At 47.2% G+C, this 13,333-nt stretch overlaps 1 protein-coding gene across 2 annotated transcripts in view; it reads right to left on the reverse strand.

Annotated features, from left to right (window-relative positions):
* Nucleotides 1–13,333, reverse strand: part of LOC149362497 (uncharacterized) — a 159,379-nt gene that overhangs the window by 32,781 nt on the left and 113,265 nt on the right. Inside the window, exon 2 of one of the 2 annotated variants that reach the window (XM_089569726.1) lies at nucleotides 9,390–9,715. In XM_089569726.1, coding sequence (XP_089425852.1) covers nucleotides 9,390–9,715 — 326 coding nt within the window. Of the gene's footprint in view, nucleotides 1–9,380; nucleotides 9,716–13,333 lie in introns of both variants that reach the window. The other variant, XM_089569724.1, reaches the window with a different exon arrangement.

The following is a 13,333-nucleotide window of genomic DNA, read 5'->3' on the forward strand; positions in this document are numbered from 1 at the left end:
CTGCAGTGTGCTACACGTGTGACAGTTGATGACGTGAAATAAGTTTTTTTTTTTTGTTTCCATCGAAGATTTATGTCCGATGCAGAAACCACATGGGAACAACGGCAAATTGGATAACCTGAGCTCCCGGATCACGCGGTAGTTTCGGCGCATATTTTTTCTTTATTTCCCAATATCTTTCGCCTAGACATAGAGCTCCCAGAAGAGCAAACTTTGTGTGCGTGTGCGTGTGTGTGTGGGGGGGGGGGGGGGGGGAATGTGCGTGCACGGGCGGATCACTCTGTGGGAATGCTCAATTTTTCTTGCTTCTCATATGTACGGTGATACACTTACGACCGGACGCGAACAAATAACGGTCGAACCATTACCGATGCATGTGCAGAAGTAACCTTGTATGAACGCTGGCAATCAGACGGTTATTCAGCTATGACAACGTGGTGCGGGTTCAACCCGACCTTTAGCTGGCTATTCTTGCATTGGTTTGGTTTATGCGGTTTAACGTCCCAAAGCGACTCAGGCTATGAGAGACGCCGTAGTGGAGGGCTCCGGAAATTTCGACCACCTGGGGTTCTTTAACGTGCACTGACACCGCACAGTACACGGGTCTCTAGAATTTTTCCTTCCAAAAAAATTCAACCGCCGCGGCCGGGATCAAACCCGCGTCTTTCGGGTCAGCAGCCGAGCACCATAACCACTGAGCCACCGCGGCGGCCTATTCTTGCATCGAGAAAAAAGAAATCGTGGGCTTATTTGATAATTAAAACTGACACAAATTCTAAGCGCGTATATTTAACTAATTCTCTTTCCGGGATCATTCTTTTTTTTTTCTCGTCTACTGCTGGCAGCTACCGCTTGTAAGGTTAGGGAGGGTCAGGAACAACCTCTGCCGCTGAGCTGCGTCGTGTTCGAATGGCACTAAAGTAAAAAATTCAGGGGGCACTTTGACTGTCTAAAGTGGGTAGAGGCGGAAGCGTTTTCTGCACCACCTTCGCTGTTTCTGTGGCACTGGTGGCGTCACATATAATTGAGTACTAATTGCTAAGTGATGACAAATCACTTATTAATGGCTAATTACTGATTAATGTCTGAATACTAATTAACAGATAATTAATGACGCTTAAGCTTCGCCTTTAGGAGTGGAACGCGACAGCGCGTTGTAGCGCTGCCAGGGAGTCCACGGAACGCCACCACCCGTTCGGCGCGATGCCTTGCCCTTTGAACGCAACGCTTTTTGAGGAAAGGAAATGGCTCAGTAATTCTCTGTCATCTCGGTGGACACCTGAACCACACCGTAGAGGAAGGGAGGAAGTGGGAGTGAAAGAAGATAGGTAAAGAGGAGCCGTAATGAAGAAAATGAAAATTGTATTTGAGGAAAGGAAATTAGGCAGTAACTGTCTCACAAAATTCAGGGGGGCACTTTTTTGACCTAAAGTGTGGTCACTGATGTGTGGTTATGATGTTAAGCTTCGCCCCTAAGAGTGGAACGCGACAGCGTCTTGCAACGCTGCCAAGGAGTCCATAGAACGCCATCGCCCATTCGGTTCTACGCCTCGCTCGTCGGTAAACTGGTTTTTGAGGAAAGGAAATGTATCTGTCTCTCATTTGTCGGTGGACACCTAAACCTCGCCGGAAGGGAATGGAGGAGGATGAGAGTGAGTGAAGACACCGTATTCACTAGACGCGCCTTTGTTCATTCCAAGCCATCAAGCTGGCATGGAGGAGTGGATAGCATGCTTGTCTCCCACGCCGAAGACCGGGGTTCGATTCCTGAGCTCGACCAATTTCTTAATCGGTTTTATTTATTTATATGGCCAGACTAGTAAATCTAATTAGGCTAATTAAGTAATAAAGCAATTAACCAAGCTCAGTCCCACTTACTTGGAGCATCACTATACGATCGCTTCAATTGCTCGCATGGTTACTAGCCAAAGCACAATTGGCCCCGTTTGAAATTCGCGCACTGTGACGTCACGACCATTTCCACCAATTGAAAAGCGTGACATTTTCTGTCGACAACTGCTGCTTACAATGATGAGACATTAAAGGCTTCCGCCTTAAAATATTCGATTGGAAGTGAACAAATGAACTGCCGCCGACACGGCCGCTAGTTCACGCCCAGTGCAAGTGTTGTTTCAAAACTTGGTTTCGCCATCGTGAGGCTGGAGCGTACCAAACAATTTTGGTCAAAAGAGTTTTTCAACAGGGAAGAGTTTAGGAACGTAATTTTTTCACATATTGTAAGCTTTCACTATAACAATCAATATATCCGCAGGTCTGCCATCGGCAGGCTTACATTGTTTTTCTATTAACCTTTTTGCTACCAGGAAAGCGTTCCCGTTCGTTTTCTATTGCAGGCTTAACTGCATAAATACTACCTTCAATATTTCCATAAGAGTACCTTATAGTTTTCTAATAATTAAAATTTTTGTCCGAGAATGTTGCGCATGGGCATATCGCCGGAAGACTCAGGAATAGACGAGGTGGCGGCGTCATTGAAACATAAAGTTCCAAACGTGGTCTCTAAATCGCCTGAGGTTTCAATACGGTTAGAGCTTAAATACTCGGCTCTCTGCAGGAAAGGGAACATCGACACCAAGGCAGGTTATGGGATTTGATGCTGACTATGTTTGTTAATTTTCTTATTTGCTAAATGAAAGCTTTCGATCGAAAATCATTCCGATTTTTTAGGCTCCTGAATGAGCTAATACAGTGCTGATATTTTTTTTGTCATTTAGCATGCTCTTTTAGCTCTGATTAAAGTTCTGTGCCTAGTTTAAATCGATCTTTTTTTTAAATTCCCAAGTACGCAGAAACGTCTTTCGCTCTCGGCAACACCACTAATTATTCTTAGATCTAAGAAGAAATTCATGCAAAGGAACGTTAGTAGCTCAACGAAAATATTATTGCAAGCTGACAGACAAAGGCTAACTTCTAAGACTGCTATGTTAAGCTAACTAATATAGAATGAAGTTAAAGTACAAAATTCGAGAATGATATTACCAGAGGGGAAGCTTGGGCGAGTTGGTGATGGTTCACTTGCCACATAGCGCTAAAAAGACACGGACACAAGGGAGACACACACAGGACGGGTGCTAGAATGTATTGATGTGACTGCTATTAATCAACGCGAAACCAGAAAGTGAAGAATTCAAGACATTTTTCTCGTCATAAGGGGCAAAGCATTGCTGCTCACATTACTAAGCATGGCCACGCTCCACGCCTAATTAGAATGTTCGTTTGAACCCGGAAGTTAAAAGATAGTTGTTATAAAAAGCCCTCTCAGGGGCGCACGTGGAAATAATGTGTTCGAGATGAATCGGCAGCCTTTCCAAAACATCGAACCTCGCCTCCCAACAGCATTGCTTCACGGCGCAATATTCGACGCCTAGTAAATAATCTTTTTTTTTTCCTAGTCATAAGAACGCTAACTCGCCTAAACGCCACAATCAACGAAGCTGTTTCTTGCCTACTTCAGTCATCGACCCCGTGTGAATGAAAATAAAATTCAGCGACGTACAACTTGCACCGGGCAGCCTAATGAAAAACAGCCTGGAGGAAAAAAAAAAGAAATATTTGTTATTCTCTGCCTTCACATTCTTTGTCTAGAGTTCTGGCAGGTGTTTACGTTAAGCTCTTCTCTGCACCTCGAGAACATATTGTTGCAGCTGAGTTCGTCGACCCAACACGAGCAGCCAACATGGTACGCCGGGGCTACTTTGGATCGCTACCGGGAGCAGTAGAATTCAGAGGTTACACTAAATGATCACGGCCATGAATCCTGCGTGTACACTAATAAATGCGCACAAAAGCGCTAAATTTCACTGAAGGTCATGGCTGCACAGCGGAAGCTGATTTTTCACAGAAGAGCTATAACTTGTACCCTCTACCCGTCACTGCAAAGCAGAGCGCCTTCACTTTCATACCGTTGCTAGACCTCCTCGAGAGGCGCGCAATATATCAGAGGGAAATTGGTTTTAGTAACAGTGAAATATTCAACTTGATAACTACCATCACGATTCTTGAATAAATGAAGAAGTGAAAAGCATTCTAAACTTGCAATGCTAACTCCGGTGGCGACCAAGGCTTAATTTTTCGCACATATTAAAAAGTACAAAAGAAAAACGGATGAAAGGACGGGAAGACAGAATCTCTTTCATCCCAGCTCCCGAAGGGTACATCAGTCTTCGTTTAGCCTTTTTTCCTAGCCGGTCATCACGTAAGCTTTGGAAGGACTCGCAGTACCTCCTACGCAGTTCACCAAAAGCCACTAGGTACGAAGCAAAGAAAGCTATGAAAGCTTGTTACAAACGGAAAACGGAGTGTCGACCTCTCCGTACCAAGAGACCGGGGAGTTGCTGAATGAGCTGTACCCCACCAATATCAGCCTCTGTTTGGTTCTGCGTGATGTAATAAACAAAACCATAGAAGCCCAGGATGCTAAAAGTAGTTATCCATTGTCAGATAACCTGATATAAAAAAAAGTGTTGCAATTTCCCCTCCTTCAATACGGGTGTGCACCATGGTGCAGAGGGCTGACCATTTCCGCACGTCTTTTACATGTCACACAAACATCTCTTTCCAGCATGACGAAAACCGTGAACTCCCATGTCTGTAGGGCCCTAAGTGCGAAAAAAATTATTATGAACAGTTTCATTGTCTTCCGTTGAGAGAAACTTACTTCGTGTTTTAACAAACAGCATACGTTGGAGGCATATAGAACATGATGCTTCTAACAGAAGTCACGATCACACTCACAATACGACAAAACCGCTGAGCATTCGGGCGGCCCGTCAGGAGTAGGGTACTCCTTACTCTTTTGTGTTCGTTCTATGCTAAGTTCATTGTTTGGCTGGAAGTTTGCTGCATATTTTTTTCATTTTGACGTGCGTTCTATAGAGTGAGAGCAAAAATTTTCTTGCTGCCTGAAAACCTTCTTTTTTCACGTTCATTGCGTGCTCATTCGATTGGGGATTGTTTTCTGCCACAGATACCGACCACGAAAGCTAGAAGATGTACCTAAAAAGGGGTAGGCGTTGTGAATGAGAGCGATATTTCGTTCCCGGAACCAACTGCCACATGACACAGCAGCAACAGATCCCTTCTTACTCAGTGAAGTGCGTCTAAACAGCCGGATTACAGGATAGATAGTTTCTATAATAAAGCAACGGTTAAAGCCGTCGTTTGTATAGGCTGCAAACAGGCCTTAAAGATGCATGCCCCATTTTTCTGTATTTCCTTTTAAGAATCCTTATCCATCCGGACAGCAGCTTGATGCCTATAACATCTTGATGATAGGATGTTGGTTATGGCCGTGTTACTCGTAGAGAGCTGAGTAGAGCGGGGAACATCGCAGGTGCAGCACTGCTCGTGCGCTCGTAGCACCAAACAGGCAAGCAACGGTGAGGCCGTGCGAACCCAGTACAAGTGAAGGCAGTTTTGGCGAGATGTGAGAGAACGAGAGCCTGACCTTGCTATCATCAAAACTGCCGTTTTCCTTGCCCACGTACCCCCCCCGCCCTCTCTCTCTCTCTCAGTGTGGGTAGCATGTTAGAAGTACACTGACACACCTGATGCCGCATGTCCAATGCTCCCGACGACCATCCTAGGGCGCCTGGACACAGCGATGCTGTAGTAGAGGAACGCTGCATCGGGGCGCTCTAAAGCATCCTCTCATGGGTCGCCCCGGCTTCCAGCATGTACAGGTTTTCCCACTGAATTTAATCCTAGTGCCAGCAGAAATAATCTGAGCGCCGACAGATATAATCTGCCTGCCATGTAATTTAATCTCAGTGCCATGCACTTAATCTAAGCGCCAGCGTATTTAGTCCAAGCGCCAACTCGAGCAATGCCAGCGCCAACCAATTTAATCCCAGTGCCAACGCAAATAATACAAGCGCCAGCTGTTTTAATCCAGGTGCCAACCAATTTAATCCGCATGCGGAAAACGAATGCGGTAAACGAATGCGGTAGAATATTCCAGAGCGCAGAGTACAAATGCCAGAAATAAAGCGAAGTTAAGACAATTTCTGAGACCATGCAAGCCTGTGAGTCACATTCTCATGAACTATTTCGGTTTCTTCGCATACCTTGCAACATCAAAGAGCCACTAGCAGCTGTTAAACCTCAGTATTTGATGCAACTCTTGCGGCTTGTGACTGTCGTGTATTAATTAGTTGGGTAAGCACTGCTGATTATGGGTTGTCTTGTGCGCTGAATCTGCATGCTAGTTACAATTTACAATTACGGCCTTCATACTGTTTTCATATTGCCGGCCATTTTCATGCAACCGGTGCGAAATGTTTTTGGGAGGCTCTGATAAAGATTCAACACCACTAGCAGAAACAAAAAGGGAGTAGTGTAATACAGAGTTCTTCCAGGTGGGACGAGTCATAGAACCGGAGTAACGGTTCTTCACTTTACGGTTTATTTAGTTTTAAAAGGGAAAGTGAGCGAAGGTACACCGGAGCTTACAGCCTAGGTCAAGAATGGCTACAGACGGTTGCCTTAAAGCGGTGTTAACAATCTAGGTTTAGACAAGCACAGAAGGGGCCGTCTTTGAAATGCAGTTTTATTTTCTGGAGGACATTAGGTGGCTCAAAGTGTGACCTCACACTTTTTGCATGTCATCTTCACGCAAAGCTGCTGGTATAAAAGAAAAGTTACGGCGGTCGAAAGCCGCGCATTCTACTCGCTGTACTTGCTGCATACAGTGTCGAGCAGCGTCGAGCAACAAACTGCGCCGATGCTCCCTTTTAAACAGTCCGGGCGGAAAGGTGAGCGCCAAGTCTCTCCGCTCGCTGAGGAAAGCTTTGACTTCAGACCTGAACTTCGAAAACACTTCCTCTATAGGGTTAAAAAATGGGCTGTAAGGACCTTTTGACGGGTGTCAATAAATGTTATTTCTCTCTCTCTGTAAGGAGGCAGCCTCTTGATTGAGTGCAGCTGACTGGCCAGGATTGCCTGTTCTGCATGGCTGTGAGCGGGGGCGTTATCAAAAAAAAAAAAACGGCTTCTGAACCAGGCTCTTCACTTTCGACACGGGCTGATATATCGCTCAAAAATTCGTTAAACACGACCCAGTGAACCTTGTCGACAGCCGTCCAGTGTATGACACCATTTGCTGACATACAGGCGATAATGTTAAGGTTTGCGCCTCTGGTGCCAGTCGTCGTCTGCACTGCAGGTTGCCCCTTAACCGCACGGCCGAAGCTCCTTGAACACCATATGTTATAGTTGGTAAAACCTGCACAAGCGGGGTCCATCACACTGCAGCCACTGCGCGTATGCTTTGCGGGTGCGTTTCACGTCATCTCTGTTGCGGTCGATCGGCCTCTGAGTCACCAACTTCATAGAGTAGCCATGCGCATCCAGTAGGCGATCAATGCTACTTGTGCTGATGGCAATTCCGGGCAATTCTTCTTCCACCGCCTGTTTGATTTGCTTCAGCGTGAAAGCAGGGTTGTTGCCCACAATATTTTTGAGAGCCGCTACAACCTCATTTCCGAATTTCTTCGACGTTCCGCCTTTCTTCAGCACCTCTCTATCGGTAGCTGCAATGGACCTTGCTGTCTTTAAATTGATGCCCAGCGTGTCTGCCATTTTTTTCACATCTCCTCCACGCCTTGACACATCGAGAATTCTGGCCCTGTCATGTTCAGAGACTTTGCTGTTCTTTCTTCTTGGTGCATCTGGGGGCTTGAATGGTGGTCCTCGTTTTCGGTGTGCAATTAGGACGTAAGAGCACGGCTCATCGGCTTCCATGGAAGAAAATACTGCGCGTTAACGTCCATGCGAGATGAAGGAAAAGTCGTACACTATCACCTGCTTGTAGTATGCGAGTGCGCACCACCACTGTCCAGCTCTACACCGTTGTGCAAATGCAGCCACAATGCGGCACACACAAACCCGTCTGCTTTGAAACTTTCTTGCATTCTGTGTTTTTAACAATGCTTTTTTTACGTGCCTGAGAAATAAATCTTATTTCTTGAAAAAGAAAGTTCACAGATTTATAGTAACGTGTGCACATATCTATGTCTTTTTCTGTTGTCCTAGCATATTTTGCAAAAGCAGACGACAATCCACAGGAAATGGAGGCGCAAAACTTGCCTTCTGCTTTGGAACTTTCCATCATTGGCTGTGTACCTTTTTTTCACACGAAACTACGTAGGACTAATCTAGGGTACGGTTTATGAACACTTTCTTTGACTATCTGACAAAATAATCGCATCTTTTATTAAAAACAGTGGATTCAATGTTCCATTATAAACAGTGTGTGCATTCGTGCCCTCCTCCGTTCTATAGTCATAATAAAGAGCCAGTATGCCATAGCACTGAGCCCCTGTGCAGCTTTTTAATGCTGATATTGTGCGCTTTAAACGGCGCTTTAAAAAACTTGTATCAAAGCAGTGTTGGTTATAATATTGATGAAATCTATGCAGTATGTGGACACTTCGCTCAGGCATCGCATGGTTTGAAAAATTATCTCATCTTTATTCCTGGCATTGGTGTTCTATGCTTTGGAGTCTTCTACAGAATTCGTTTTTCGAGTGTGGATTAAATTGGTTGGCACCTGGATTAAAACAGCTGGCGCACGTATTATTTGCGTTGGCACTGGGATTAAATTGGTTGGCGCTCGCATTGTTTGAGTTGGCGCTTGGATTAAATACGCTGGCGCGTGGATTAAATGTTTCGCACTCGGATTAAATTCATGGCACGCAGATTATATCAGTCAGCGCATAGATTATTTCCACTGGCACTAGGATCAAATTCAGTGGGAAAACCTGTAGAAGAAGCCGGCTACTGATTGCATTCTACGTTCAAGGATGCTGTTGCCAAACGGCACGCACTACACAGAAGGGAGAAAAAAGGCTGTAAGCTGTCCCCTAGCGAACTCTCGTTTACAAAAATTCGTTGTGGATTAGCTTGGTTAAGCCCGGTAATTGCGAAAGCAATATCCGTACCTACGCCATGGTGCAGCTGGTAGTGTAGCTGGTGGTGGTGCTTGTGGTTAGACTTGTGGTGATGCATCGGTTATACAATTCAATCTAATCTAATCTAATCTAATCTAATCTAATCCAGCCCAGTCCAGTCCAGTCCAATCCAATCCAATCTAATCAAATCTAATGCAATCAAGGTCAAACGAAGGTCAATGGTGGTCACCACCGCGGCACGGCAAAGGCGTGAAAGTGCAAATAGTATTGCTTTCGCAATAAAAGGGAATGCGCTAGAGGACATCTTACTCCCTTTTTAGACCCATATTGGCTTCTTCGTGTCCAGAGTGCAAGTCCAGGAGGAAACCGAGGGTAGACCTAAACAAGGCAAAGACGCGACAAGGACTCGCAGCGGAATAAAGGAAGGTGGGGCCGGTGGTGTATACGCACGGTGCTTGCCTTTTGGCCGGCGTAGCGCCGGGCGGAAAAGCCCCAGCCGCGCGGATGTACTCGCCGCCGCCGATCTTGTCGAGTCCCCTGCGGGGGCCTGCCGAGGAGAGGCCCCGGAGCGCGTATGGGACCAGCGAGCGCAGCAGCTCGGCGTCGTCGGCCGAGCGCAGCAGTTCGCCGCCGCTGATCTTGTCCAGGTGGCGCCGCCCTCCTCCGGCCAGCTGCTGCCGCAGGCCCCGGATGTACTCGCCGCCGCTCAGTTTGTCCAGCGTGCGGGCGCCCTTGGACGGCGACGAGGGACCAGGGCCGCCACCGGACTCGTCACCCCGCACCTCCTGAAAAAAAAAAAACAGAGGAAGGCGGCCGTCACTAAGGAACGCGGCGCCGCTCTCTACACAACGAAGAACAAGGCAGAATGCAGGAATCACACGAGAGACGCGTTCGCAAAAAGAACAGTGGAGTTTTCTCGTGCTCCTGCCTCCGTGACATCCGGCTTCGTGAAGTGCCTTCACCGATACCTGAAATAAACACCCTTTGTAGCAGCGTCTTTATCCGCAACCAACTGGAATCAACTTGCTCCCAGCCAGTGAGTGATGGATGTATAAGGGATTCATCGGGGAAAGTGCGGGTGGCTACAGCTCATGTGACATAATCTTCACTCTCTCCTCTTTCTGTATCATGTCCTGGGAATCGAGATGCAGGCCACAAACACGTTCTTTCGGCCGTCCTCTCGGCCATTCCTAGCCGTAGACTAGGAATGGCCGAGCATTCCTATTCTTTCCTAGCATTCCTTGCATTCACGTTCTTTCGGCCGTCCTCTCGGCCATTCCTAGCCGTAGACTAGGAATGGCCGAGCATTCCTATGGCATTCCTATCTGTCCCTCATCTGGCCTACACTTTTAGGCTCACGGGTAAGTGGGGCCTTTGTAGAAGTAGATTGCAAGTGATAACTAGTGCGGTTCGCCAACTCTTCATGGGAAACTTCAGCCAGGGGGTATAAAGGGTGGGTGCTCTCGTAGTCGGTGCTCTATTTTCATGTGATTGCGGTGGGACTTCTTCACGTGGGCTTTTATGTGGAGAGTAAGGATGATACATCTACTAAAGGGTGAAAAATCATTTAGGCAGTTCACGGACTGAAGGCTTCAGGTATTAATTATGGAAAGGCGCGTCAAAGATTCAACTTAAATAGAACTGTGCTCATGTGACCGCAAAAAAAAAAAAAAAAGCCAAGCTCGTTTTTTTACAAGCAAACTCCGAAAATAAATGCGCGAGCGCTGGAAAGGTGGTTACTTCCTTATCACGAATTTTACCTCACAGATACCGAATCGCTTCTTCAGCACTCGCAGAATGAGGGGCAAGTAAAACACCTACTTTCTTATCGCAATGTTATTTCCGTTCTCATTGGGTATCGCAGAACTCATCGCGTTAAACCGATCTTGCTTACCAAAACTATGAATAGGGCGAGCACTGGCAAGGGCTCAGCACAGTTGAGACCAGTTTGTTACCCCGATTACTAAACAGTTTGCAAGCTAAAAATATCCAACTCGACAATATAACTTTCAAAGCACTGCGCGATCTTTTCAAAACGAAGTAAAACGAGATTTTGTGTCTATAATATTTCCCCATGAATGTATTAAAAATGTGAGTACGTGTTACACTGAAATGTGGTAACAGTATATATGTTTTAGCGTTTTTCTTGTAATATGTTGTTTTTTTTTTCACTTTTTTTTTCTTTACATGTTGTGATAAAATATGCTGTGTATAAACTTTTTTTTTTACGACATTCCGCCAACTGCCAATGAAAGGGGGCCTGCGGCCCTGTCAAGCTGGCTTCTGGCAGCTTTTTCTGCAGGCTTCCTGCATCATGTAATGTGATGTGAATAAACTTCTTCTTCTTCTTCTTCTTCTATTGGGTTATGGGCATTATCGATGCCTGTAGATGTACCCTAATCTACAACCTACTGCTGTGGATATTTAGGTTTCAGGGCCGCTGCACTTCACCCGCAATATTTTCATCAAAGTGGAATGTCATGCAAGAGAGGCTGTTGCGATGCAATTTCAAAGACGCGGTTTATATAGTGCAGTGTGTTCTCTGACAATCATACAACTCCGGAAGTGAACCACAGCAGTTGTTCCAAGGCGCCCACGTGAATAAAAGGAACTGTAGCGAAACTTGAAGATGGGAACTTGTACATGACTTTTTTGGAACGAAGAAATAGTAGCAAGTATTATAACAGTGATGCTTAGTTTCAATACGGCAGAATTGCCTTTATTAAAAGTTTCAAGAAGGATGCTGACACCGCATTTCTTGCCGGTTCGCCCCTGGCGTTCGCATGTCCGCTTCATGGTCACCTTAGCACGACCCCACACTTCTACGCTGCCGTACCGCGGTACTGAATACGTTGGCTCGAGTACTGTGCGTGTTCTTCCTCGCGCTGTGCGTTCTTCAGTCGCTATGCTCTGCAATGTTTCGCTGTTAGCCGTCTGGTGATGAGAAGTTCAAGCATACTGGAGCAGCAGTGGACACTCTTCTTGCTACTGAGCCAAGACATGCTTCGCATTGCTCGGGCGATTCCCTGAGTGATCCCTGCGAATATTTTCTCTCTTTGACCCGAATAACCACGGCTGCCGTCGAGCTCCGTTAACAAAGACAAGCCATTCACGAGATAGATCCAATCATGTTGGTTTGCACACATTTATGTTGGGGAATCAAATGGCGAAGTAAAGAATAAGCGTTTCGATCAAATGCAAGTGAAGGGAGCGCACCTCGACGTTGCAGCGTCGTTTCGCAAGGCTCGTTCGATCCCGGCAGCAACGCAAACGAGCCCCTGGCAAACTCGCCCAACACCTACATTGCTGCTGTCCTTGCCCATTCCGCCCTCCACCTCCCTCCTCCGTCCACTTCTCCGTCCTATCGCCACGGCCTCGTACACGAGAACATGGTCATACGACGACAACGACGAAGGAGTGGGGGGGGGGGGGGGGGCGATGCCTGAACTTCTGGCGCCTTTCCCACGGGCATGAAAGCGGCGGCCGCCCGCACCTTCGATGCGCGACGCTTCACCGGTAGCCCGAAGAGAAAACTCTTAGTCGCCGAGATGGGACTGAATTGAGAGAGCAGCGAAAATAAAAGCATGCACACGCAAGAGAACCCCGACGGCGTAATCGCCACGCTCTGGCCCTCCGTAGCGACACCATCGGTCCAAAGCATACACACACACGCACGAACGCTGCGCGCGTCTCCATGCTCGGGCGTTGACAAAGACGCCGGCGGGACACCCAGGCGGTCTCACACGTCCCAAGTAGTACCTTGTGCGTGCGTGAGCGCTTGCTTGCTTCTTTATCGAGAACGGGTCATGGAAGCGCGACACAAACAAAAGGGGGCGTCGCCCGCAAGCTTCCCCGTGGGCCGATGTTCATTGGAGGTTGCTGTGCTCGCTTCGAAAGCTGGTCATTTTTTTTTTGTTTCCATTCAGTCTCCCCGCAAAAACGCGCTTGTGCTCTTGTAGTACGTTCGTCATCCGCCTGTCTGTCTGCGTGTCACTGCTGAGTGCGTGTATGTAGCACACGTGTTTGTGGTCTCGCTCCGAAGAAATGAGATGAGGGTGTCGCAATAGCTATCCGTCTTTTTCGCGCTCGCTCAGTCGTTCGCTCATCGGGGCTTTCGTTCGGCTGGCCCCTACAGTCCACCCCTGTCAGCGGCGGTGTACACCGATGAATCGGTGGCGACACGGACGTACCTTGATGAAAAAGGAGCCGAAAGTTCGGACTGTGCGGAGAGTGTCTTTGAGGGAAGCAAGAGGGGACCCCAAGGCGTTTTCTATTGTTGCAGTTTCGGGGACCGCCGATCTCTTTGTGCGAGGCGCTCTAGACAGACCCGCGAAAAGTGGTTGCGTGGTATATGCACCTGAGAAAAGGAAGTGGGCACAGGGTGACGGCGGTCTATATTGGGG

Source organism: Amblyomma mixtum, chromosome 2 (assembly GCF_055824585.1).
Source record: "Amblyomma mixtum isolate Tamu chromosome 2, ASM5582458v1, whole genome shotgun sequence".
In the NCBI taxonomy this organism is placed as follows: Eukaryota; Metazoa; Arthropoda; class Arachnida; order Ixodida; family Ixodidae; genus Amblyomma; species Amblyomma mixtum.